Genomic DNA, 25,913 nt, shown 5'->3' on the forward strand with positions numbered 1-25,913 from the left:
TCTTGCTCATTTGTTGCTACTTACAAAAAAAGGTAACCTTTCTTTTTTCGAGCCTCATTTTACGATATTTTTCCCCAAAGAACCGTTTTTGTGGATCAAGGACTTCCTGCAAATCCTCAGAATTGAAAACCTGCATAATTTTTTTTATGCCATGTGGTATCGAAGAAGTCAAATTCATCCCTGCATCATCACTTACAATTTTTCGTCAATGGAAGGGATATGCAAATCAAAATCAAGTGGGTTTTAAAATATTTGAATTGACCAGAGATGCAAGTTCTTTTTAAATAATTAAAAAGTGATCGATAAACGTCAAGTATTTGTCAAAAATCCAAAGTGTTTGAACCCATATTGCAATTTTGTCACATACTTTAAGAGCTATTAGTCTTGAAAGTCGAGGGTGAAAGATTTTTATCCCGCCTTAATCAAACTAGCGAAGAACAAAACAGAATTTACTTGTTTGTTGAGTTAGTAATTTGCATATACGACAGATAACAGGTGAAACTTTCGACTTGATCTTGCATTGGGTTACAGAGAGAGAGAGACGAGCGAAAACAACCATCGTAAAGCTAAGAGATTGATTAAACACCATGTCGAATACTGTGGAACCTGGATTGGCGAAGTCGACAGGAATTATCAGTGTCGCAGCCGGTGTATGTGGCTTTGGAAATTGTATCTGTGGATTTATTTGGCTTGGATACAAGGGCTATGGAGGCCATGGTCTGTGGTCAGGCTTTGGCGTAAGTTTAAGTTATAATTTTTCTTATTCTTCAATATTGTGTTCTGTTGGCAACGTTGGTATTAGCAAGACTTAATAAAATCACAGCGAGTACGTGCACAAATACAAGGTCTAAGGAATCTTATCGCCTCCATTTTATGCCAACCCGTCAAGCTATTGTTGAAAGATGTAACGAAAAAAATGTTCCTCTCAGCAGACGAAGTTTGCGAAATATACTTTGAACGACATTTTAATTCACCTTCGCGTGAAACTTGACTTTGTATTCTCTTCAACAAAGCCCGAAAATAAATACGAACTTCTCAACCATTCAACTTTGAATAGCAGTTCATTTTTAATATACTCGAGCACGCGGCTGAGCCTGTATTCAATCTAATCTATTTTCAGCTTTTTATCCCTTAGAATCCAAGACGCTTATGTACAACAAAGTCATCACTTAAGTCCGGCAAAATTCAGTTCGCAATGGAGAAGTATATCGCCTCCATTTCGTACTCCTAGCGCAAAAGTGCGGATGCAACAATTAATTCAGCCTGTACATAATTCAAGCGTCGATGACACGTTTATAGATAAACACTGACAAAAGTGATTGAGACCTCCATAAATTTCCCAGACGTGCACAAATGATTTTCGGGGCATCAAGGCATTCTAAAAGGGGTAATCAGTTATATTGCTCGGGCGGTCAATTTTCAGACTGAGATGATAAAGCGAACTTGCGTAAAAGGACAGCTTTGTAAACAATCGTTTAATCTATAGTATATCAAAAATATTTTTCCAAGTTAACTCATATTTGACAAAATTTCATCCTCGCGAGAGATCTGATGAAATGCATCCTCTGAGAAGATTCGGAGGGTTGACGTCATCAAGCAGAGAATGCCGCCGTTCAACGCCCTGTTTCAGATTTGGCACGCTACCAAAATGTTTTTAATGTATTCATTGCATGGATACGTTCTCTTACTCGTTTGCACAGGTGACATAACGCTCTCTCATTACTGACATTTCTACGTACATGAACAAAATGACGAGGTCTCTACCGGCAAGTTAACCCTTTAACTCCTACATCAAATTTGTCGTTCTCCTTACTGTCAACCATACCTTTCTTATAATGTTAGTTCAGAGAATATAGTATTTGATCGACTAATCCACAAATTGATATTTTTCTTTATTTTCATCACTTATCTGGTTGATATTTTATTGATATTGTAAGGAGAAATTCTGTCTTGGTCTCTCATGGGAGTTAATAATAATAAGGTTAATAATTTACATCAAGATATCAATTCTAATGTAGACATCCCGTTTTGAATTAAACCAAGTTTGTTTTTATCATCCGACACTTCGCTCGATTTTCATGTGCTGGTTTCATGCGCAGAGATAAGTGAGAGAACTTGAGTAGAAAAAACAGAATTAAACATAACTACTGATTCTCACTCTAAAAATAGCATCCATGTATTCTTAATACTATTCTATGTACATTTCCGCTGGTGCCAGTCAGGACATGAGGAGCTCGTTTAGCAATCGCTGAGTAGATCTTCTTTTGAAATTGTCGACCATTTCCTTTATTCTCATGACCTTGATGTTTGATTCAAGGATGCTAACGTAAGGAGAAATGACTTGCTAACTTCCATAGGGGTTTACAGGGCTTATGGAACGAAATCACAAATGACAACCTCCCCAGTGATACGAGTTCCCCAAGGGTGGGGGGATGTTTCAGTTCGATCTTCCTTAGCAGGACAGTGAGGGGATTACGATGGCTAATACACCTTAAAGGATAGGATAAAGGATAAAGGATAAAGACGATTAAGGAGAATTGACAAATTAAAGCGAAGTTTGACTTCAGAAGAGCGCGACGTTTGACTTCAGAAGGGCGCTCATTGTTCATTTGTCTTTTTTTACAGTTACTCTTGGCCGCTGCAATGGGATTGTTCATATGGCGATATAGAAACAAGGGTATCGTAAGTGTCATTAATGTTTTTATTTTCGTAATATGTAACAGGAGATTGTTTACACTTTATCAAATACGATGACTGTTTCTTGTTTCTTTGATCTGTATGACTGCTAGACTGCAAGAGAGAAGAATGGTACTGAATGAAAAGAATTTCTTACTTTTCCAGTTTCATCAAAATACATTTAATATCAACTAAATTATTTTCAGTAGAAGTGTAGAAATCGATACAAACTACACAAAAGGCAGTTTTGAAAGTAATCAATGTAAGCCCAAATAAAAAAATTTTGAGAAAGGGTACATTAAAACTGAAAAGTAGCTTAAATGTCGACTTACATTGTTACAAGAATTACTCTCTTTCTTTATTCAAATTTAATGTATCTCTTTATTGTCGTCGAGATCCTTAAAGTTGTCCACATAGGCCTCTGTTCTTTTGACGATTCGTTTTGCTTCCCGGCTGTGCTTATTTGGTTTCCAGTAAAGGTTTTTGCCATTTGGAGCATTAGGACCGCCATAGAACGCCACATCACTGTCTAACAAATTTAGCCGTTTTTTAACAAAACTGCGTTCTAAACTATCTTGAATTTAGCTGAATCTTTAACTGAACCGGTATTAATTTTTGTGAACATTGGCGGGAGGACCGAAAGCTAGAAGTGCAAGGACATTTATTTACTGAAACAACGCTCTTATAGAAAATACGTAAGATCCACTATTCGTGTAAAACCGCGGTTTGGGGCAGACCTCGTGTAAATAATCGGCCCTGAGTGTTGAAGTAAAGGCAAACTTTGATCATAGGATCAACTTAAAAAAGATGAATTGATCCACTACAAAGAAACAAAAAACATGCTGATTTTGTCTTTTGTTCTACAAACTGTTTGAGTCGTGTTCAACTCAGCAGTTAGCACATCAAACTGTTTCAACAGGCAGAAAGTGAAACATTGTAGAATTATTTCGAAGCCTACGAATGCTCTAGTATCAGCACGAACCAGCGTTCCTCTCCTCTTCACCATTTGATATTAAAAATGTTAGAAAGCCAAGGCAAAAAACAGGGGAGAAATATCACGTACTCATCTATGCACTTTCAATAATTTTGTTACTTTGTTGTTGTTCTTGTTGTTGTTATTTTTTTTAAGGACTGTCTGTTGTTTTCTTTGCAGATGGTAGCTTTCCTTGTGACGTGTATAATCTTGGTGATTGTTGTGGGGATCCAGACCATTATTGCCGCCTTGGGATATATTTTATGGCGTCTGTTCAGGGACGCTACAGACTGTGATACCGTTGCTGGAAGATGTCACTGTCGAGCCAGCGACGGACAAAGGATTCCCATGGATCGTAAGTACCGCACAATTCAGTACTTAACAACAGTTAAGGACGCTCAAGGACGTTCTCGAATGCGGAAAGCTTAACTCTATCAGCGGCCTCTTCGTGAGAATCCTTGAAGTGACGGGTGACATTTTTGCGAGGCAAGCGCGAGGTGAGACACGCGCGACAGGAGCTCTTTGCTCGCGAATCTCACCCCTCACGCTCGCTTCGCGATGTTCTCCCTTCCGCTGAAAAACAAAAATTGACGCACATTCTATAAGTTAGAAAAGACTTCCTTATAAAGTCTTACACGAACTCCCGTATGCCACAACCTCCATTTACGGACGATATCCCTCTAAATTCATGTCTACCCACAACGGCTGAGGGTGAGTTGCCTGGGCGTGGAGGGGAAGCGGTTAAGACTTTGAAGAAGTTTGGGTATGGGTGTGTCGCTTAGACCTTCAAACCTTGACCCGTTTTAAAGTCTTCAAAAGAAAAGACAAGACCTCATCCTTTCTTAGAATAAGTTTGTTCATTCCTAACCATTTCTACGGCAACAATTGTGGAACATCATCCTTAGAGAGCATCTATTAGCATTCCGAGACGGAAGTTTTAAAATTAGAGTTAAGGAGCAAATATTTAGTAGCACCGCGCAAGTAATTAAACTGTGGTACATGCAGTCAAGTTAAGGACCTTGTTTGAAGCTTCCGATCAAGAAGTACACTCTATTCAGGATGATAAACAGCAAAATGCAATTAAACATGACGAAAATGTTCTCCTGGGGGAGGGGGTGGATATGGACAGTGGGACAGTGTCAAATTATTTAAAAAAGAAACGTAAGACTGGGGTACACTTCAGAGTAACAAAAGAGTAAATGCAGATCCCTTGTTTGCCAAAAATTATACGTGAAATTCATTTATTGGTTGATTTCTTTGGTTGAGGCAATTATTTAGTATACATTTCTATAAAATTAAGCCCAGCAGAACCTCCAACCTGATCACTAGCCTTTAAAAGACTGTAACTGTTTCATAGAGACTTACTAGATCCTTTGATAGCAATTTTCGCTGCTGTCTTTTGTCAGTGGAAACATGTGACCTGATCACCGCCATCGACAGCCTCTTCCTGTCAATGACAATTTTTTCCGCCTTTGGTACCGTCATCTCACTTGCTGGCTCTGTTCTGGGATGTATGGGAACATGTTGCGCAAGAAATCAGGTAGTAAAGTTTGATCGTTATATTTGTTTATCTTTAATCATTTTCTCTTGCTCAGTAATTTCATTCCCCGCTGACTTAGCCTGCGAACTACCCTCATCATTAGCACCACAGGACAAGTTTCTTCACTCACGAGAAATCGTGTGCCGCGGTGAGGGTTCTGCAAGGGATCGTACAATGAAAATGTCAGGCTCCTGGCAAACCTTTACCTGTCTCGTCTCTCGTGCGGAGAACGCGCGTCCTGCAGACTACAAGTGACTTTGGGCTTTTGTGCATCAAAAGAATTGCGGCCGCACCGCATGCACCCGTGAATACAAGCCATGGCAATTTGAGGGATTGTGGGTATCACCAGCACGACATACTATTCGTGAAAAGAATGAAGGGGTTAAGTTTCTAAGGAAACTGTGGTGTTGCGTTGGTGGGGAAGCATAACAAAATAATCTGGTTCTATTAAATGAGTTGATAATGTAAATTGGCCACTGTAAAGAGTTTCAAAGCTGACATTTCGGGCGTTGGCCCTTCGTAAGAGCGAATGAGCGAATACTATCAATCAGTTTACTTCATGCTTTAATGACTGTTTTTGTTAGTAATGGTGTAATGGAGTTCTTATCTCATGAACATCTCCGTTGAAACTACAATGTCTAGTTCCCTATTTCATTTCTATTCATTATAGCAGCCAGGAGCAGTCGTTGTAGTCCAGCAGCCATCCGGTACCCAGTCTACTGTGGTCTACACTGCCCCTCAGTACACTGGAGAGGGCTACCCAGTCCAGTACCCTATGGCTCAACCTGGACAATATCCTGCACAGAATGCTGCAGCCCCAATGGGCCACTATCCTCCACCCCAGTACTCTGCCACTGCACCAGGTGGAGTACAGCATGGAGCTGAGGCAATACCACCCAAAGCATAGTGGGACATTTGAAGTCTAAGCCAGTGTCTGGAAAGGACAGTACCTTTTGCTTTTGCCATAAACGTATGGCATTAATTTGTAGAACAATAGAACAAGTTTCCAACAAAACAAGACATAAATACTTTTCCTTTAGAAATGTGATGTTTGAGGATCTATGCCAATTTTGTGCACATAGGTTCATTTGGATGAGATCATTCCATTTGTTACATTTTTCCTAGATAAAAATTTCCTAAAAAGTATCTGTGTACTGAATTTAAAGAGAAAATTTATCATGTCAATGGCTTCACCGTTGAAATAACAAAAGGCTTCTCTTGTCCAAGTTTCATCAAGAACTTCTCAAACTGCAATCAAACTATGCTAATATTCAACGTACTTTCCTTTTTAACCTTTTGCTGCAAACCTTTTGAAGAATTAGAACTATATGTTATGCTATTTGTAGTTAAAACATATTGGATACAGTTTGTCATAGAAACACTTTGAAAATAGCTGTTGATTGTAATTAGATATTATAACAAATTGTCTTGTCTACCCATTAAAGTTATTACACTCTACACAGTGAGGATGTTAACTTGTTCTTTCTTGTGACATATTGGTAGCATTCAGGCCATTCCTTCTGATCAAATGTGTTTTACTTGCATGAAGCACAGCATCATTGCTGAACAATTATTTCACCATTTGATTTTAATAGAAATCATCATGCTACCTATTAGCCCGCTCATAGAAAAGCATGTAAGCACAACTTGATAAAGCTTGATCTCGTGAAGTCACCTCCACTAGTTCATCAGATGTGTAAAGCCATTTTGAACCCTGCTCATTGCCCTGTGGCATTTCAAATCTGCGATAAGTAATATAATGGCCATCGTCAACAGTTCCCATATGAACAATAACTGCCATCAGCTTGAAAACTGCCTGGCCTGTACTGTAAGAAAAAGAAGTTCTTATTAGCAAAGCTATTACAGTTCTTGACCTTTGCAATGAGAACAGGGTTTTCCAAGCTCTGTCAGCATTATTACTTTCATAATAACTGCTCGTAAGCATCACATACATCTCATTTCACCCTCTTTGACCCTAATTTGTCCCCCAAGAGAGACTGGCATCTAATTTCTCCTTGCAAGATAGCAAGAATAAATAAAATGATCACCAACTAATGAAGCTGTTGATTTTGAACAAATTCTCCTTGTCAGCACTCTATGAAATGTATGGAGAAAAGTATTAAGAATAAGGATACTGTTGCTTGGGTGTTAAAGGTTAAAACTCTGTGTTTCATAGATAAATTCTACTGAGTTGTCAAAAGTGCATTATGAATGAGATAACCTGGGACAGCCTTATAGCCTGAGAATATAAATGCCTTTGCTCTTTCAATCTGTTCTGAGTGTCAAAAGTACATACACCTAGACTATGTATTTTATTGTAATGAAATACACTCAGTGCAAGTGGATTACTGAAAAGAAGTATTAAAATATTATTCAGCTAGTGTCCTAAACAAAGAAAAAGCAAACAATTGATGATGAAAAATGGAGAGTAAAGAGCACAAACTTTCTTTCACTCTCTACACCCTCCCTAGACATTTCCTAAGGTGCTGACAAAGAGAAATAATGTAGCAATCAAGAGCTTCTTAGTGGGTGATCATTCCCTTTATTCTCTTGACCTTGATTTTTGTTTCAGGGGTGAAATTGTTACGAGAAATTAGATGCTAATCACTCTTAGGAGTTAAATGGTTAACAAAAGAAAAAAAATCAGTTGAAAAGAGCTAATGGAATTTTTTTAAAAAATTATTTTCAATTTACCTCTTTTTGCCTGCATTTGCAAAGGACGTAACCAGTTCATCCAAATAATCATTAAAATCTCCTCCATTGGCTGCCGAAAGTTGAAGGCCTCCATTTGTCAGGGAACCCAACTTCTTACTGGGATGTTCCTTCCCTTGGTCTTTTTTGGGAAAGTTGTCTGAGTCTAAGGGCTCATATAAAAAGGGCTTCATGTTAAGGAACTCTGGAAACTTGATGAATGAGTTATTTTTGAATGGAATCCCATTAGAATGCCAATATGTCCTCTGAATGTGGAAGCAGAGACATTGTGGTAGCTTAAAAATTGACAAGAAAAAAAGTGTTAGAAGAAGGCATCAAAAAAACTGCTTTAGCTGATTTTGCCATTCCCAGCGAGACAAAATCGATATTTTTAAGTTAGTACTTAACCCTCTGCATCCTAGTTATCAGTGTGCATATTCTCCACAGTGTTCACAATTAATTTCCTGTGATAATGACAAGGAGAATTTGTCAAGCTAATGATCATTCACTTTCTTCTCATGACTTTAATGTTTGATTCAGAGGTGATACTGTGAGGAGAAACTAATTGTTGGTCACTCTTTTGGGTTGAAGGGTTAATAATCAAAAGCAAAATGATGCAAAGTTACTTTTCCAAGAGTAAGTCGCTTAATAAAAGTCGTGCGAATAGAGCTGGTCGAGTCATCTGTGTTTTGTCGCTGTTGACATCCATGACATTCCACAGCATCCACTGTCTCTGAACACACAAATCTGCGCAGAAGATCCTCTAATCTCAAGCCCTTCTGTAACAGAATTACAGAGCAATCGTAAGACTGTGTAGTTGAAAGAATGAACGACACAGAAGTGCTTTTGGTCGGCAGTGAGAGAGGAAAAGGTCATTTGCTTCACTGCTCATAAATACTGCTACTAATTTGTTTTGAGGCAAAAAAATGATCACAATAAAGTGGACATGTAGATATGATAATAATTAATGTCAACAAACTGGGATGTGTAAATGAAGAGTGGAGATGAAGCAAAACTAACAAGCTAGAAAAAAGAATGCAGGCAGAAGTTGTTATCTTGGTCTAACACCAAATCATCATAAATACTGTGGCAACTAGAGACTGGGAGAACTGACAATCAGACAATCAGACAATCAGATCTTGAGAGTTGAAGGGTTAAGCTACGATACCTGGAAAGTTGTTGGTAGACTAAGTGACAGGCTGTCATAACTGTCAAACTTGACGGGACACTGTAAAAACACAGAACAATTATTAAAATACAAAGAAGTAGGGAATAGTCCATTGATTGTCAACATCTAGTAAAGTTTTAGAGGTGACTCAGAGCCTGGTTAACAAAATGTAAGTCACAGAACACCTTTTAAACAAGGTTACCATAGTATAAAGTGACAATGAGCATCACATTGGAAAATAAAAGAAAATATATTAACGGCTACATAAGTGAAAATATCAATAGCACAGTAGTTATCAAACAATTGCTACCTCAGTTTGGTGGGAAAAATTATAAATGAGTCATTTACCTTGGTAGCACACTGCTTACACACCAACTGACTTGCCAACAGGCCATGAAATGGTAAATGAAGTTTTTTACATTTTCCACTAAGAGGGACTAAAAGCAAATAAACATCAGAGTTCAGGAGAGATTTTAAATACATGCATCTACATTTAGAGAGGAAAATGAGCAAATTCATGCTGATGAATCATCCTTGGGCCCACCAACATTTACACAGCATTATTGTTTTCAAAACACCAAATAGCACAAAACTCTTTAATTGAGTAAAACAAAAACATAAAATTAAATACCTTTGTTTCTGTGTACCATGGATTTGTCGTCAATGGAATCATCAGTTTTCTGCACAGGAAGAGTGGTAGGCACTTACTACACAAAACAATAGCAAGAATTGCAGTGGCCTAATATGTAGAATACTTTACTCCAAGTCAAAAGAAAAAGGTTCACGACCTTGCTAGGTCATCAAGTTTTATTCTAAGGTGAGACACTCTACCCTCACAGCACCCCCTCCCCACCCCTTCACCTGGGAGTATAAATAGATACTGAGAACTGTTAGGGAAACCTGATAATAAAATAAAAGAGGGGGAGGAAGGGGGGTTAACTTGTAATGGACTAGCATCCCACCCTGAGAAAGAGATGGCACTCTATGTAAACCTAGCTTTATGCTACAGAAAATAAGGTTAGCTCTGGTCAAGAAGGCCATAAGGGTTGTTGTGTATTCATTTAGTTCAGACATTCACTCTCTAATTGCTTTCTGTATTCTGTCTTTATTTATCAGTCAAACATCTAATAAGCTGGTACAATCATGTTACTTGATTAAAGAACATTTACAGCATTCCAGGGCATGAAATTGCGCCTAATACAGGCGCCAATGCGACTAAATTTTTCACTTTGGCTACCAAATCCTGAAAATTAGTTGCCAAATTGGTGAATAGAATGTTTCATCATAGCCTTACCAAGAGATATAGTGAATTAAAAAGATTTGCAAAGACAAATCCGCGGCAAAATTCCTCATTAAGTTTGTTTCCAAAACGCAGCAGATGCATCTTGATCGATAACTAGATGCCATCTTGGATTTAGGTGAGCTTAAACAATGCATGCAATAACCAATTTCAACATCTATGACAAAGTTATAGAGCAGAGCACTTCAAAAAGCTGACAAACAGCATCAAGTTTCAAAATTCACTCATTACTTACTTCTATAATCGCAATATCACTGAGGTCCATCACATTGGGAAGATCTCCCTGTGAAATGAATGCTCAATACTGAAAATTGACTGTCTAATTATAAAGAGGGTACCTTGGATAATCACTTAATATACAATAATTAAAATTAATATGACAGAGCAATGACTACTTAAAAAAACACAATTAAATTTGTGAAATAATTCATAGCTGGTACAAGAGGATGTTATTCTCACCATTTCATCATTAAGAGTTGAAGAAAGTACATGGAAGAACTCATGGGCATCCTAATAAAGGAAAGAGTATCATGTGGTATCAATTTGAAAAAAAAATTAAACAACAAAAAAAGAATCTCTGTGGAACACCCATAGTACTGTTTAAGAATTTTTTTAAAAGGTGGAATTCAGGTAGGTAGTAAGATGCAATCCTGTCCTCGCAAGAATGTTTTCATTAGACAAATAGTGAAAAAGCCTCACAGGTCTAATGAGAGGGAGGGGGATGGGAGATCCTCTCTCTAGATAAGGCACTGTGGTTTATTCACTTACCTGCTGGTCTGTAGGTATGACCCAACCATGTGACCCAAGAGCATTTAATACAAAATCAGGATTAATGACATCATCTCCTTCAAAACAGCCAGTGTTTAGAGCTACAAATAAAATATACATATTAAGAGGACTGAACATAAACTTAAGATATAAAAAAAAGTTATACAACAACTAACAATAAAAAGCTGTACAAACCAGTAACTAGTGTTCTCAACTCTTTTCCTAAACTTGAGAAAGTTTTTCCATCATCATCAACAGAAAAATCTTCTAACCATGCCACAAATGATGGTAAGAATGCAATTCCCTTGAGAAAAAAAGAAACAAAAGTTGAACAAGAGACTACTAAGTAATATTTAAACAGAACCTTTAAATTAGCAATACAAGTTCTCCACCATAAAAAGATGGCAGTCCACACCCTCTTTATAAAAAAATATCCCCTTTATAACTAGATGTCACTCCACCTGATATCTGTCTAGGCTTGAAATCCAGATTTATAAATACAAACCTGTAATATAGAATTCATAAAACAAGTATTGCCAAGATTTACAAGACCTGGAGGGCGATCTGTTGATATAACAGCAAAGTTACAATTATGGACCGCACTACAACATATACATCAAAATTCTGGTAAGATGTTTACCTCTTTTATATCAACATTTTTGAGGCATGTAGTTTACACTTTAAAATAAAAGCAGTTCTAATATTGCTTTTTCTCTATTCATATAATTATTTTGGACAAATGTCATATTAGTTATAACGCCAGTCATTGATCAAGTTTCTTAACTGAAGCTCATTCTCAAACTGAATTTACGAGCAAAGTAGCTCAAACATCGAGGTAATTTGACATCAAAAGCTTCTTTACTCTTGGTACACACGTTTTTTTAAGAAAGGGGCATCCCATCTTTCTCAAAAAAATTATCACACAGTTACAAAGATCAATCGACTGATCGACTGGATCAACTAATTTCAACTCAGCTGATGTTTGATATAGATGCTTTGTGGCATGTTTTTGATATCGGTTAAATGGTTAAGGAAGTAGCTAGTATTTACCCTGCCTGGATCTTTTCTTTTCCTTGCCATCAGGAGCCAAAAATACGTAAAAACTTGCTCCTATTGCCGCAGCGGCTGCAAAAACTGTCGCACATCGTCCGTCCATGTTTTTCACCCTGTCAAGTTTGAGTACCATTACACAACGTAGTTTTGGTTTGAGAGCACAGCGCTGTACTGCAGTGCATGAAAGAAGAAACAAAGATGGCGGACGAGGGTGGTTCAAAAGTAAAGAAAATTACATCTACTGAGAAACCAGTTGTTCCTCGTAATCCGACCGAAATACAGAGGATGAAGTTAGAGAAGCTTTTGAAAGATCCTGTGAGTTGCAGTTTTTTAAAGCGAGGCCATAAAGGTTAGAAACATTAGATAAGTTTATATAATGGTATTACCGAGTTAAACTGTGAACTCACGTCATGCTTTGCAGGATAAAACAGTTTCAATTCCTGATCGACCAAAGGAATGGAAACCATCAGATGCACCTGAATTTATTCGATTTGTAATGGGTAAGGTTTAATCACTAATTTTAAAACTGATCATCAGTTTACGTATCATGATCAATGATACAAAAAGACTGCAAGCAAGTTGTCTTTTCCGTTCTTTGGGATTTCACACCAAGCTTTCCCCAAGACTAGAACGTGCCGTTTTCTTGCCTTCCTCCTCTAAGGGAGTTGTGTTCTTATCAAAGTGGTTGGAGGCCAATGACATGTAGTTCCTTAGGAGTTTTCCGAAAGTTCCAAACAAAAAATGAATGCTCAAGGATTTCATTTTTACTCATTTACATTATGAGTTTCAGATTAATATATTTTTCTCAGGAGGGGTTAGGAATTACAAGGTATTTCTTTATTTGTAAAATATTCATTGAAAATCTTCATAGATCATTGAGGTTTTATTTAGCTACCAACAGAACTTTTTCTGGTATTTAGCAGTTCTTAAAGGATCTGCAAGTGTGCTTGGATTTTTTTTTAATGTTTTAAAAAGTAAGAGAAAGTTGCTCTTTCATTTTGTCATGCAAGGTTCAAGTGCTGGGGCTGGTAGTGGAGAATTTCATGTTTATCGTGCAACAAGAAGAAGAGAATACAACCGAACAGCATACATTGAAAAGAAAGCAGAAGAGGTACAAGAAGACATTAATCCTTTACACCCTAACATCAACATGCACATTCTCCATACTGTTCTCTACAAATACCCTAAGGTGCTGATAAGGAGAATTTGTGTGACAATCTACAGCTTCTTTGGCTGGTGATCATTTCCTTTATTCTTGTGACCTTAATGTATGATTCTGGGGTGATATTGTAAGGAGAAATTATGTGTTAGTTACATTTAGGGGTTAAAGGGTTAAATAGTTGCAGTTTTTCATATTGGTGAAACAGATCAAATTAATCAAGAAAATTGCACGTTGTTGAAGATTGTCTTTTCTCTGGTATGCTGTTTGTCATCTTAAACTGATGATAATTTCAACTTGTTTGCAGTGTATATTTAGTCCTTGACAGATGTTATTATTTTTAGCATGAACTTGATGAAAGTTTTCATAAAAAGCTTGAAGAAAACCAAAACAAGGCAGATGAAAAAACAGCAAAGAAAAGAGCCAAGAGGTGAACAGTTCTCCCCTTTCACAGACACACACTTTTATTTTCTTTAAGAAAACATAATTGATTTCCTGCTTCAAATATGAATGTGCACATTTTAATCTTGATCAACAAAACAGTAGCAAGTATGACAATTTGTATCTTACTGTTAGTGGGCACAACAGCCCCTCAGTCACTTGTATTTTATTCTATCTTAACAACATTTCCTGATGGATATGCATTCAATGCTATAGAAAAAAAAATTTTTTAGAAACTTAGACCAACATTAAAATGTAATTATGTTTAATCAATGGGGCTGCTGAGACAAGCTGTGCTTGATAAGCTTAAGTGCATCACCAGCCACAGATATTTGTGCATTTTGTTTTCCTACAGGCAAAAAAAGAAACAGAAAAAGTTAAATGCAAAAAGGAAAAAAGAAGATGTGAAAGAAAAGGATGGTAAGTGACTTGATGGCAAATTAGTACAGTCTCAGCACTAAAAAGCACAAAAGAGCTGAGTAGAGTGCTTTTTATCAATTGTTATTTCATTTTTCAGGCCATGATAGTAAAAATCGTGCCAGTAGCAGTGATGATGATGATGATGATGATCAGGAGGGAGGGAATGAGCCACACTTTGTTATAGGAGGAAAGTAACTTTAGAAGTTGACAAATGGCAAAGATCAAAGAGTGATTTCCTTTAGCTGCCATCTCCTTTTCCAAGCTATTCATTCACTGACAGTAGACAGGCTTTGAAGAGTGGAAACTACAACAGTTTAAGTGAACTGTTATGCAAGATGCATGAATACTATACAAGAGTCATGTTTTTAGTGTGACTTTAATTTGTTTCAAATGGATGACAGACCACAGAAAAAAAGATTGACTATTAAAACAAATTTATGGCTGGTGGTTTCTGAAATAGCTAATGTACTTATTACCAGCAATCATGCTGTTGGCAAAACTTCAGGTAATGCCCTTGGAAAAACAAGCTAGTGGGAACTTTATTACTGCCATGAATACAGGAGTTTAGGTTTAAAGATGAGCTTCTTAAATGTAAACTGAATTGCAATGTTACTCGACTGTATGTAACCAAAAGTAAGCGCTGGAACTTTATTCAAATATGCCACGATAACACCCTCTCAAGGTGAGAGAGATTTGTCTTTTTTTAAATCACATAGTATCGAGGGTGAATTTTTACCTGTTATTTTAAGTCCTTGAACATTTCTTACATGACAGATATTTATAGATATCCAATAAACAACACCTACATCAACTCACTAAAAACACTACAGAATTTTGTTTGTTAAAACAGTGTTCCTATTTGAAAAAGTCAGTATGCTGCTACCACAATGGTTAGAAGTCTAGGTTGCAGCATTTTTGTTATGCAAGGTGCGGCATGGTTTCTTTTTTCCCAACTAGTCCTGCTGATGTAAATGCAAGCTTGAAATCATCCAAATCTTAGCATCTTGTAATAACAATAGCACACAGCCTGCCTGTGAACAGTTTTATCAAATCTGACAAAGGATCCATCAGCAGGAGAAGTAGTTGAGGAGATCTTTCATTTTAAAACTATTTCTGGTTCTCATTACTGAAGTTTGACAAATCCTTGCAAATCTTCAAGAAACTTGATATAATGTTGTTGTTCCATAGCTGTGCTATAGTCACGCAGCCATGCAGCAAAGTGGTTGTCAATTCCTCTTTCAGCCAACATCTTAAGTAGCATGCCATAAAGATCCTGTTCAAAACAAAATTGAGTGCATATTGGAAGAAATACCATGAATTGCACTTCAGCTTGTAAGAAAACAGATTTACCAAATGGATAGACCAAGAGCATACACTAAATTTACCAGATTTTCTACACTCAAGCAATCATTCCCTGTCATGTACCATTCATGGCCTATGTTACAAATTTAAAACTTAAATTAAAAAATTCCTTACACCATCCATGTTTTCGGTTTCTGCACAATAGGAAGTCTTCCCTTTGCTGGTACCATCTACGACAGCGACATTGACAATATAAAACAAATCAGGGCCCTCATCTTCCTCAGAGTGTTCCTCTTCAAGTTGAGTGTTAAACTCACAGTAGAACTGTAATGTTTTACCCTAAAATCAAAAAATTAATAAATAAATTGACTGCATGTTACATATATAGGGAAAGTTTGAATTCTTACACCAACTAAAAATTTTTCTAGTTTTCAGTGGCCTATAAAAGTGTCCAAAAATTTATCCATTTCACTACACTGGAGGATTCAGAGTAGAGATCAGGTTGTAAAGTTGATTTTAATAACAATAATTCACTTATAAATTCATCTGCTGAAGAATGGAAGATTCAAAAATTATGCTTGTTATCAAATGAAAAAGTATACCACAGAGGATAAGATGACAGGAGATGCAAGCAGGAGAAGGTATGGTTTATTAAGGGCTAGCATTTGAGGAGTTTTGGTAAAGGACTGGTTGAATCAAGGCTTAATTTGATATTTCAATTCATCTGCTGAATAACTTGTTTTAATGGAATGCTCATAGTTTGTATGTGGGTTAAATAACCACACTCCTGTAAAGTAACAACACTTATTTAAAAAACAAGAAATACAATCATTTTTCTCTCAACTTACAGCTTTCTTTACGATTTCCACAGTAAATAAAGGATATGAAACAATCTGCAAAATACAAATAATTACAGAGTAAGTTTTTCAAAAGAGAACAGGAAAATATCAGATTTAAGTTCACAATTACCTTTCCAGCCACTTCACCTTCATCATCTGAGTCATTAAAACTTGCTTCATCATGGTTTGTATTTTCATTAATGTCAAATGACACTACAATCCTGAAATAAAGTATTAAATATACAAGTATAAATCAATGCTGACATCTGAGTTTTCAAGTATTCAAATTTTGCTTAACTCTGACCCATCTGGAGTGAAGAAGATAATCATGGAACATGTTTGGGACTTTTTGGGACTTTGGGACTGTTTTACATACTTGAGCTTTTGAGAACTCTTTAAAACTGCAAGTGAAGATTCTTTTTTAGCAGCCCTTTAATAATTTGCCAAAACAAGTTACCGTGGGAGGTCCTTTATTATATGAATTAATTAAGAATCTTAACAACACGGGTCATTTTCAATTTGATTAGTTATAAAAATGAAGTCCAGCAGACCTTTCTGCATTGTGTTCCCTCTCTAATTTAACATGTGTTCCATCCAATGCAGCCTATTTGAAGAGAAAAAAAATAGACAGTTATCAAAAATCAAATAGACTACTGCAAGACAGATTTGCAATACCACCAACTGGAGATTGCTTCAAACACAAAAGTTTGGGCAGCATAATTGTTCATTTTCTTTTGGTCCAGAATATTGTTACCAGAATTAGTTCTCATGGCAAAAAATACAATTCAAAGACAGGACCTCACCTTAAACAATTCTGACATTGGAACCTTGGGGGCAGCATCTCTTTCACTCTGTATCTCACCTTTCAGGAATTTGATTATTTCACTGTCAGCTGGCAGAGAAAGAACAATAAAAAATAATCAGCTAAAGATGTTTTGCAGTTAGTAACCAGTGTCAGATTTTGCGCTCTATTGTTCTATCTTTTACTACGTTAATATTTGAGAAGCATCCAGCATACTGCTACTACTGAATGATATCCAAATATCAAATATCTTACAAACCTTCTTTTAGATAGAAATAAGAGAAATGATAGGTTTTACAAGGTCTATCATGAAGTTCGTATGACATGCATCTTGCATACTGCTAGGATCAGCAATGTCCACAGCCTAAGGTTTGTAGACAAAAATAAGAGGGATGGTAAGCTTTGAGCTCGGTAAAAAAAATAGAGAAAGATGTTTTTCCGTCTTTTCACAAGCGTGGGACAAAGAAAAAATTCCGAGTCCCCATGAGGAATTGAACCTCAAACCTTCAGATTCTGTGCTGCGATGCTCTACAAATGAGCCACAAGAGACTACATTGTCAGCAAAGTCTATCAGGAAGTTCATATGACATGTGTCTTGCAAACTGCTAGGATTAGCAATGTCCATAAGCATAATGTTTGTAGATAGAAATAAGGGAGATGGTAGGTTTTGAGCTCAGTAAAGAAATGGAGAAAGATGTTTTTTCATCTTGTCACCAGCGTGGGACAAAAAAAATTCTGAATCCTCATGAGGAACCACACCTCAGACATTCAGATTCCGCACTCTGATGCTCTACCACTAAGCCACAGAGACTCCACAGTGGGTTAGGTCTATCACGAAGTTTATTTTACATGCATCCTGCATACTGCTAGGATCAGCAATGTTGATAGCGTAATGTTTGTAGATAGAAATAAAAGAGATGGTAAACCAAGAAAACCTTGTTTTCTTGGTCTGCACTGTAAGCCCCTCTTACCTAGAACAATGCCGTAGCTCCTTAGCTTGGAGAACTGTTAGCATAATAAATTATGGCATCATAGGTAAATCTACTCCTTGTGAGTATCATTATCAAATATCCAGCGTTTCATAAAAGTGTAAATCTACTTACAGTTAACATTAGTCATCTGAGCTTACACATTGATCAGACACATGTCTTGTTCAATTAATTAAACGAACGCCCATGGACTTGTCATTTACTTCTTTAGTGAAGTTCTAGATCCTTACCTTGAGTGTGTTTGTGCATCTGACAAACGCAAACTTGTGAGCAAGCACATGAAACAGGGAGGATTCTTGGTTTCTGAGAGGCACCACGTGTAATTGCTGCAAATATAGACCTGGATCTACAAGAGACTACAGGGCTATTCGCTACATTCCTACCCGCAAGTAGTCGTGTGGACCTTGAAATGAACAGTCTGGCCAGTCCTCCAACAGTCGACATCTTAACAGAGCAGCAAACCGTACTTTTTTGTCGAGAACGAGAAAACGACGAAGATTTAAAACCGGTGAAGTTTTGAAAAGGCTCGGCAGCACAGTGTGACTGTGCTGCCGAGCCTTCAACAGAAATATGTATCGATAAATAGCTTACCAAAGAATCACACTTTTTTTTTTATTTTTTTATTTCGAGGTGAACTTATAAAATTAGACTGAAATAGAGTTTGTATTCGTTTCCAACAAGGCCGTCTCTTTCTTCACTCATCCGGAAGACTTCAGCCTACTATCGGCGCGACGTAGCTGTTTAACTATTTTCTCGTTTTCGAACCTTATACGAGGAAGAGATAGAAGTGTTACTGTTTCCTTTCGAAAAAATTGTTTAACGTCGTCATTTTAGGGGTGCTTTTTCTTGAAAACGGTGTTAATATCGTGTATTTACGTTTACTGCGCGGGGATAGATATTGTCCACCATGTGACCACAATTGATGGCAATACTTTTAAGTGGCACAATTTGGATATTTTAGCGAATTGGATTGCTATTTATACATCGAAAATAAAGAAAATTATTGAGGGATTCCGAATTGACGCCAGACAAAACATTGGCAATGAGAAACTCTTCTTTTCGTAGTGAATATTTGATTACTTTTGTTTTTGTTTTCGTTTGTCTTTTTTTCCTATATTTCTGTGAAATCTTACTGTAAATTACTAATCCATCGTTTCTGGCTCTAAATTTGCCAGATAACGATCTTTCACTTCAAAATATGCACAATGGTTGGCTTTTGAGCATAACACCTGTTTTTGTCGTTGTTGTTGTTGGTTTTACCTATCTGGGCATTTTCCCAAGTCCAGTCCATAGTTACTTTGTACAACTAATAGCGCCCTCCTTTTCAATACCGCCTTTGACGTCATACCAGAAGAAACCGCCAGCGGAGTCTCTTTGGGCGCCATCTTGATATTGAATTGTGTAGTTTGTAGAATCTAGATCCATCGAGCTTTCTATCCACTTGTTAACTAAACATTTTTGCTAAAATAAGTTATTTTAAAGATAGAAAAAGCTCTATAGGTTATGGCTGATGGTGAAAAGCTTAATGTCGACAGTATTATTCAGCGACTTTTGGAAGGTTTGCTCCTTCGAGATGTTACAATCGGTATTCATTCTAAAATTTGCAGGGTCTAAATTTCTCTCTTGAATTTCAGTGCGTGGCTCAAGACCAGGAAAGAATGTACAGCTTACAGAGGGAGAAATCCGAGGGTTGTGCATCAAATCAAGAGAAATCTTTTTGAGTCAGCCAATTCTTCTAGAACTCGAAGCTCCTCTCAAGATTTGTGGTGAGTGACTGTCGGCGGTGCCGTTGAAATGTTCTACGCCCAAACTTTCCGCATCTGTGTTTAGTTCTACTAAACTTAAACTACGATTCTTATTTATTGCAGGAGACATTCATGGACAGTACTATGATCTCCTTAGACTGTTTGAGTACGGCGGTTTTCCACCAGAATCAAATTATCTCTTTTTGGGTGATTACGTTGATCGAGGAAAACAGTCGTTGGAGACGATATGTTTGCTTCTAGCTTATAAAATCAAGTATCCGGAAAACTTCTTTCTCCTTCGTGGCAATCACGAATGTGCGAGTATAAACCGCATTTATGGCTTTTATGACGAATGTAAGTAAACAGGTTATGCATTTTCGAGGGTGACTGTCGGTCGTTAAAGTTTGAAAGTTAGGATTTGTTCAATGTCATTACGCCTGTTTTGAACTCCGAGTTCAGTGATTGAATTACGAAGCTTTCGTCTCGCGTGTATGAATAGTAGAATTTAGCTTCGCGTCTTCTTTGCTGCAGGTAAAAGAAGATACAACATTAAGTTGTGGAAAACTTTTACGGATTGCTTCAACTGCCTTCCTGTGGCTGCGATTTTGGACGAGAAGATATTTTGCTGTCACGGAGGTATGCTTTCTCTCTTACGTTCTGAATTCTGTTCAAAGTTTCGCCGATTACGAGTTACAGATTTCTTCTTGATGTTTGTTTGGTGGCTTCTATAATTTGAATATGTACAGACAAAGGCAAAAGATATATAAATGTTTTCATGGTTTCGATCCAGGTTTATCGCCCGATCTGCAATCTATGGAACAAATTCGCCGCATTATGAGGCCGACCGATGTCCCTGACCAAGGTAAAGCGAAGTGCAAATCTCAATGTGCGCCATTGATGGCGTAATTTGTGACTAATTTAATGGCTGGAGATTAACCCGTCGTAACTTTAAGCCATATTTTTAAAATGGAACTTTTTGTTTCGATGGTTTTCAGAAACGGAAAAGACAGGAACTTTCTCGTTACTATCCAATTAGTTCTTGTTGAAAGGGTACCTCAACCGTGAAGGTCTCTACATTGATAAAGGAAATTCATAGAATTGTTTCGAAGCTGTCATCACGTTTTAGTATTAACGTCTAGCATAGAAACTGTGTAAATTGTGAAGGATTGTTTCGCTTCGACTCGCTCTGTCTTAAACAATTTGAATTATTGATAAGAAGTTTGACATCTTGCACTTTTAAAAATGTAGTAAAAACAATAGCGAGATTCCGTCTCCTGCGTGTGAAAAAAAATTTCACATTTCAAGAAATTTAAGGTAGTCATGTAAAAGTTTCCTTACACTCATGAATTCATGTTATTGCGGATAAAATTATTTTGTAATCTTTTTGTTAATCTTATCCTGCATTTCTTGGTTTTTAGTCAAATTTAGAAGTTTTTATAAAGATTTTAAGGGATTACACCTCAGGGCTCTGTCTCTAAAGAGCACCATTATTTTATATTAGTATATATTATTTTTCCAATGATAACAAAGTGGTTTCATGGGTTAGATTGGATTACACCTCAGGACTCTTTCTCTATAGTGTGACATTATTTTACATTAGTACATATTGTTTTTCCAATGATTACAAAGTGATTTCATGTGTTAGATTGGTTGAGTGTATTTATCACATCTTACCACAATCATCTGATATGACGTGATTGTAATACTGAAGAACTGTTTTTGAGATGGTTTCTTTGCAATTTTTTTGATATTTGTGAAGACAAAACAAATAAGATGTAGTTGCTGATGTAATCATTTGCCAAGTTATTTGGCAGGTGATTGTATGGCAAACTGCATTGTATTGTTATATTGAGATCAATGTTCGTGCAGTCCTTGAAAATTCTGATAAAAGTCGACATTTTTCACCTTTCTGGAGTAAGTAATTGTTAAATCTTCATCACTTTACTCATCAAATTTATCGCCCAGAAATGTCTTCCTCGTTGCCAGAATGGTTACTTAGTTTATTTAGCACATCCACAACTGTGTATCCACTTCTTGTTTGTAATGTTTGACTGGAAAAAAAAGATGAAGCAATCACACAGCTCATCAAAAAAACAAAAAGAAAAATTCAAGATGGTGAATAATTTTCACTGGATAACAAAAACAAATTTTGTAGGTTTTTGGTCGTGCATCTGACAACTAATGTACAAGTCTTTACTAGGCCCTCATAAGTTTAATTATAAGCGGTTTCATTGTTTTTGCTATGTACGGTAGTATTCAGTGAAGTACTGTAACTTAGGAATCACTGAGTTTGTCCTTATAGCATTTGTAATCTGATGTAAGACATACACAGTACATCCTTGGGGCATTGAAAGGGTTCGATTATTGTAGTGTTGTCTAAAAAAGTTATTTAAGATTGAAAGATAAATTGTTCACCAAACACCTTTAGAATGAGAAAATTACTTAAACTTACTTACTTACTTACTTAATTTTGAGTGGACTTATCCAATTTGAAGTAACATTAAGTAATGGGTCAAATTTTCTCATTTTTTAGGATTATTATGTGACCTGCTGTGGTCAGATCCAGACAAGGATGTCCAAGGATGGGGTGAAAATGACAGAGGGGTTTCCTTTACCTTTGGTCCAGATATTGTATCCAAATTCCTTGCCAAACATGATCTGGATCTTATTTGTCGAGCTCACCAGGTGTGTACAGAATAGTGATAAATTAAATAGAATAATAAAGATGGTAAATTTGATAAAGAAAAGAGAGATGTTTTTGGTCTTGCCATCAGAGTGGAACACCGAAAAAGTTCTGAGTCTTCATGAGGAATCAAAACCTCAAACCTTCCAACTCAGTGCTCCAGCAGTATACAGGGCACTTATTATGTATGAACTTTGTAATGACCTTGCTCACCATATAGTCTCTGTGCTCAGCAGAAGAGTGTTGGATTGCATAATCAGAAGGTCTGAGGTTTGATTCCTCATAGGAACTCAGAATTTTTTCTTTGCTGCTCATTACAAGATGAAAACCATCTTCCCTTAAGATACAGTAGGGTGGATTGTGTAGTAATGAGACAACTTGCCTCTTACCACAGTGTGTTGGTTCAATCCCTGATCCAAGGTCACTTGTGGGTTGGGTTTGTTGTTGATTTTTATCCTTGCCCCCCCTTTTTTTCCCTCCTGGTCTTCTGGTTCTGCTCCCTTTTTAGAAACCAACCCTTCAAATTGACCAGGAAATAGTGGACCAAAGCAACTGCAAGGATCTCTTACTAAAATCCAATTACTGTTATTGCTATCTTTATAATTATGAATTATATTTAGCATTTATCTTGTACTCTGTACATCTTGAAATGTAGCATTGATTTTGAAAGTTGTTTGTGTGCAATTAATTTCAGTTTTCTTCATCTTTACTTGTACTTATTAGTGTTAGCTAATTCCTTCCATTTTGGTGATGGTTAACCCTTTAACTATCATGAGTGACCAAGACAAAAATTCTCCATAAAATATCAATGCAAGCAGAAACATGATGAGAGCAAAGAGAAATATTAATAAGGGTATTGAAAGTCAATCCATTGCCAAATTCACTGAACCAACATCACAAAAATTGCATGGCAGGACAGTAAGGAGAACTATTAACGAGATCTGGGAGTGCCTGAGTAATTATTTCTGCATTGTTACTTGAAATTTTACAATCATTGCAAGTGTATGATTAAGTTTGTGTAACACTTCATTTCATGTCATTTTTTTTTTTTAAATTATAACAGGTTGTGGAAGATGGATATGAGTTCTTTGCTAAGCGGCAGTTGGTAACCTTGTTTTCAGCTCCAAATTACTGTGGAGAATTTGATAATGCTGGAGCCATGATGAGTGTGGACGAAACCCTCATGTGTTCATTTCAGGTGAAGATTTTTCTTTTGTTGGTGTCTTTGTTTATGTTTAATTTTTTACACTGTGCTTTATCAGATACTCTAATAATAATATTTTCATTACACAGTTTTTAAGCCCTCTTATCATTTGTTATTCATCATATAAAGACATTACAGCAGATTTGCACACTGACATGTGATATCTGCTATTTACATATTTTGGCTAATTTTAACTTGACAGATTCTAAAACCTGCCGACAAGAAGAAGTTCCCCTATGGAGGGTTGAACTCTGGCCGACCAGTAACCCCACCACGTGGAGGACAACAGGGAAAAGGGAAAAAGAAATGATACTTGTACCATAAGATATTTGTTCTGAACTGTATTATAATATTGTTATACAACCTAGTTATTTTCTAGAGTAGCATGGATAGAAGTTATGATAGTATACACAATTGAAATGTTGTGTAATAAAACAGAACAGGATGCAGAGAAGAGATTATTTCAATGCATACGATGTGAGCAAGCTTGTCCATATGATTATATTCTTTTTTCCTTTGCCGTTGATATTTTTTATTTGTAGGATAGAAATTTAGTTCTTTGTCAAACTATTGCTGTAAGTGCATCACTGAAATTTTCAGTGAGACATTTGTCGAAGTTGGAATGTCAGGAATTATGACTTCAATATAGGCACAGGTTTGGGGCAAGACCTCATAACTGAGGAAGTTTTGGTATCTCCACAAGACAATTATGCAAAGATTCATGTAAGTTCTGGCAGATAGCTATGTATATACAACAGAATGGAAATCAAGTCATTATTTGAGTTAACCACAGCCCTAGAAATTCTAGAACTTCTGCTTAACAGATATAATACTTTCACACTTTCAAAGCATACTATTGTGAAATATTTTCTCCACACTCACTCACCCCTCCCCCCCTTACTAGAATATACTTTAAGCCATGTTAGGCTGAACTTTGTATCCATACTACAGAAAGCCAAATCATTGGAGAAGTGTAAAATAGTAGCAAGGGAATTTTGCTATCTTTTTGTAACAAATTGAAGATAGGTTTTGGGTTTAATGGGAAAGTATTACATGTAGTTTATTTTATGTATATGAATTATACCTATAATTGTGTGAAATTTCCATCAACCTTTCCTGCAGTACTTGATCATTGCATAGAACTATTATGAATAGTAAAAGATAAGAACAGTGATTTATCCAAGATCTTGTTGCTGCCTTAGAGGAATTAATCCAAACAAGAGTATTGTTGATGAAAACTGACTTCAACTTCAATTCATTTTACGATCCTGTTGTAATTTTCAATAGATGTTAATGCATGGTTACTACCCCTTATAAACAAATGGTCCTGGATTTGGGAGAATATTCTCATGCAAAAAAAACAGATGAAGCTACAGTTTTTCTCTAAGGATCATATAGTTGCAATGTTTTGAAATTAATAGTTTTAACTCCCGTATGTGTTAGTGTAGGATTTGTAGAAGGGAAGTGACTAATTATTTTTTTGCCTGGGTTGATGATTACTTGATCATCATGGTTGCATTCTGTGTAACCTAGTTATTCTATACTTGTGTCAAAAGTACACTACACATTTCACTTTACAATATTTTCCCAACTCAGTCTTTTGTAATAAAAGTTACCATTGTTGTTACTTCAATGCAAACTTGTGATTGTGATTGTTATTTCTCTAAGTTTAAGTTATGATTACTTCAAGAGAATATTTTAGTGTTGTTTTAATATCAATGAATTTATATTTATATGATGAGCTGAATTATGAAAGGAATTTGATTGGTACTCATGATCTATTGCAGGACAGATGTACAGATAATGCCATCGATAACAACATTCTGCCTTTATATCTTGTAAAACAAATAGATTTCATGTTGTGGGTCTCAGAATAATCTAAGAACATCAGTGACTTACTCGGCTGCACTTTGTGCTATTTTTTTTTCTGGCCACATTTTGACTTCATCTGTGATCTATCAATGAATAGACACACACAACATGGAATCTACAAGCGAAAGTGACAATTGGCCATAATTGTGACTGTCAGTAAATTTGTCAATGGTTTCAATACAACAATAAAATGTTTCTCCTATTTTAATCCATCACTACCAGTTATTTTAATTATGTACATATAAGGGAATAAAATTTGTATAGATTACATCATTGTCTTCTATTTGC

The 25,913-nt window shown here is 36.4% G+C and overlaps 5 protein-coding genes across 7 annotated transcripts; 3 read left to right on the top strand and 2 right to left on the bottom strand.

Annotated features, from left to right (window-relative positions):
• Positions 1-291: 291 nt before the first annotated feature.
• Positions 292-6,647, top strand: LOC113665191 (uncharacterized). Of its 2 annotated transcripts, none has more exons than XM_027180858.2 (5): positions 292-737; positions 2,626-2,682; positions 3,830-4,004; positions 5,056-5,189; positions 5,863-6,647. In XM_027180858.2, the coding sequence occupies exons 1-5, from the start codon at positions 588-590 to the stop codon at positions 6,094-6,096; spliced, it is 750 nt and encodes a 249-aa protein (XP_027036659.2). In that variant the 5' UTR covers positions 292-587; the 3' UTR covers positions 6,097-6,647. The 2 variants fall into 2 exon arrangements, with proteins under 2 accessions (XP_027036659.2, XP_027036658.2); XM_027180857.2 differs by having other exon boundaries at positions 294-737; positions 5,860-6,647.
• Positions 5,737-12,317, bottom strand: LOC113665190 (ubiquitin carboxyl-terminal hydrolase 30). Of its 2 annotated transcripts, XM_027180854.2 has the most exons (13): positions 12,167-12,317; positions 11,622-11,680; positions 11,312-11,420; positions 11,117-11,217; positions 10,808-10,858; positions 10,584-10,631; positions 9,680-9,728; positions 9,397-9,485; positions 9,049-9,108; positions 8,507-8,659; positions 7,884-8,176; positions 6,792-7,015; positions 6,519-6,758 (listed from the first exon to the last, which is right to left on the bottom strand). In XM_027180854.2, exons 1-12 carry the CDS (start codon positions 12,300-12,302, stop codon positions 6,796-6,798), a joined length of 1,368 nt encoding a protein of 455 aa, XP_027036655.2. In that variant the 5' UTR covers positions 12,303-12,317; the 3' UTR covers positions 6,519-6,758; positions 6,792-6,795. The 2 variants fall into 2 exon arrangements, with proteins under 2 accessions (XP_089046615.1, XP_027036655.2); XM_089190489.1 differs by having other exon boundaries at positions 5,737-7,015.
• An 8-nt stretch (positions 12,318-12,325) lies between these two features.
• Positions 12,326-15,011, top strand: LOC113665187 (PRKR-interacting protein 1 homolog). Its single transcript, XM_027180851.2, has 6 exons — positions 12,326-12,484; positions 12,591-12,669; positions 13,180-13,280; positions 13,673-13,758; positions 14,125-14,189; positions 14,287-15,011. The coding sequence occupies exons 1-6, from the start codon at positions 12,350-12,352 to the stop codon at positions 14,382-14,384; spliced, it is 564 nt and encodes a 187-aa protein (XP_027036652.2). The 5' UTR covers positions 12,326-12,349; the 3' UTR covers positions 14,385-15,011.
• LOC113665186 (complement component 1 Q subcomponent-binding protein, mitochondrial) lies at positions 13,828-18,669 on the bottom strand. Its single transcript, XM_027180850.2, has 7 exons — positions 18,352-18,669; positions 17,134-17,222; positions 16,882-16,934; positions 16,461-16,551; positions 16,340-16,384; positions 15,666-15,830; positions 13,828-15,462 (listed from the first exon to the last, which is right to left on the bottom strand). Exons 1-7 carry the CDS (start codon positions 18,563-18,565, stop codon positions 15,313-15,315), a joined length of 807 nt encoding a protein of 268 aa, XP_027036651.2. The 5' UTR covers positions 18,566-18,669; the 3' UTR covers positions 13,828-15,312.
• Positions 18,670-19,475: 806 nt separating this feature from the next.
• LOC113665159 (serine/threonine-protein phosphatase PP1-gamma catalytic subunit B) lies at positions 19,476-25,893 on the top strand. Its single transcript, XM_027180815.2, has 8 exons — positions 19,476-19,679; positions 19,756-19,887; positions 19,990-20,220; positions 20,398-20,502; positions 20,657-20,728; positions 22,400-22,551; positions 23,613-23,747; positions 23,956-25,893. Exons 1-8 carry the CDS (start codon positions 19,625-19,627, stop codon positions 24,061-24,063), a joined length of 990 nt encoding a protein of 329 aa, XP_027036616.1. The 5' UTR covers positions 19,476-19,624; the 3' UTR covers positions 24,064-25,893.
• The last annotated feature ends 20 nt before the right edge of the window (positions 25,894-25,913 follow it).

The sequence above is a fragment of the Pocillopora damicornis genome, chromosome 12 (assembly GCF_964200805.1).
Source record: "Pocillopora damicornis chromosome 12, jaPocDami1.2, whole genome shotgun sequence".
Classification (NCBI taxonomy): domain Eukaryota; kingdom Metazoa; phylum Cnidaria; class Anthozoa; order Scleractinia; family Pocilloporidae; genus Pocillopora; species Pocillopora damicornis.

What these genes read in the sequence shown, in the direction of transcription:
- LOC113665191 (XM_027180857.2), top strand. Translation starts at nt 588, where the DNA reads ATGTCGAATACTGTGGAACCTGGATTGGCGAAGTCGACAGGAATTATC. An exon ending in GATATAGAAACAAGGGTATC is followed by an intron (nt 2,683 to 3,829) that starts GTAAGTGTCATT and finishes TTTTCTTTGCAG; the next exon opens with ATGGTAGCTTTCCTTGTGAC. An exon ending in CATGTTGCGCAAGAAATCAG is followed by an intron (nt 5,190 to 5,859) that starts GTAGTAAAGTTT and finishes TATTCATTATAG; the next exon opens with CAGCCAGGAGCAGTCGTTGT.
- LOC113665190 (XM_089190489.1), bottom strand. Translation starts at nt 12,302, where the DNA reads ATGGTACTCAAACTTGACAGGGTGAAAAACATGGACGGACGATGTGCG. An exon ending in TTATGAATTCTATATTACAG is followed by an intron (nt 11,421 to 11,621) that starts GTTTGTATTTAT and finishes TTTTTTCTCAAG; the next exon opens with GGAATTGCATTCTTACCATC. An exon ending in GCAAATGCAGGCAAAAAGAG is followed by an intron (nt 7,016 to 7,883) that starts GTAAATTGAAAA and finishes TTTTTCTTACAG; the next exon opens with TACAGGCCAGGCAGTTTTCA.
- LOC113665187 (XM_027180851.2), top strand. Translation starts at nt 12,350, where the DNA reads ATGAAAGAAGAAACAAAGATGGCGGACGAGGGTGGTTCAAAAGTAAAG. An exon ending in ATTTATTCGATTTGTAATGG is followed by an intron (nt 12,670 to 13,179) that starts GTAAGGTTTAAT and finishes TTGTCATGCAAG; the next exon opens with GTTCAAGTGCTGGGGCTGGT. An exon ending in GCAAAGAAAAGAGCCAAGAG is followed by an intron (nt 13,759 to 14,124) that starts GTGAACAGTTCT and finishes GTTTTCCTACAG; the next exon opens with GCAAAAAAAGAAACAGAAAA.
- LOC113665186 (XM_027180850.2), bottom strand. Translation starts at nt 18,565, where the DNA reads ATGTCGACTGTTGGAGGACTGGCCAGACTGTTCATTTCAAGGTCCACA. An exon ending in AAGGTGAAGTGGCTGGAAAG is followed by an intron (nt 16,385 to 16,460) that starts GTAATTGTGAAC and finishes TGTATTTTGCAG; the next exon opens with ATTGTTTCATATCCTTTATT. An exon ending in TGGAAATCGTAAAGAAAGCT is followed by an intron (nt 15,831 to 16,339) that starts GTAAGTTGAGAG and finishes TTTTGATTTTAG; the next exon opens with GGTAAAACATTACAGTTCTA.
- LOC113665159 (XM_027180815.2), top strand. Translation starts at nt 19,625, where the DNA reads ATGGCTGATGGTGAAAAGCTTAATGTCGACAGTATTATTCAGCGACTT. An exon ending in TATTCAGCGACTTTTGGAAG is followed by an intron (nt 19,680 to 19,755) that starts GTTTGCTCCTTC and finishes CTTGAATTTCAG; the next exon opens with TGCGTGGCTCAAGACCAGGA. An exon ending in AGCTCCTCTCAAGATTTGTG is followed by an intron (nt 19,888 to 19,989) that starts GTGAGTGACTGT and finishes TATTTATTGCAG; the next exon opens with GAGACATTCATGGACAGTAC.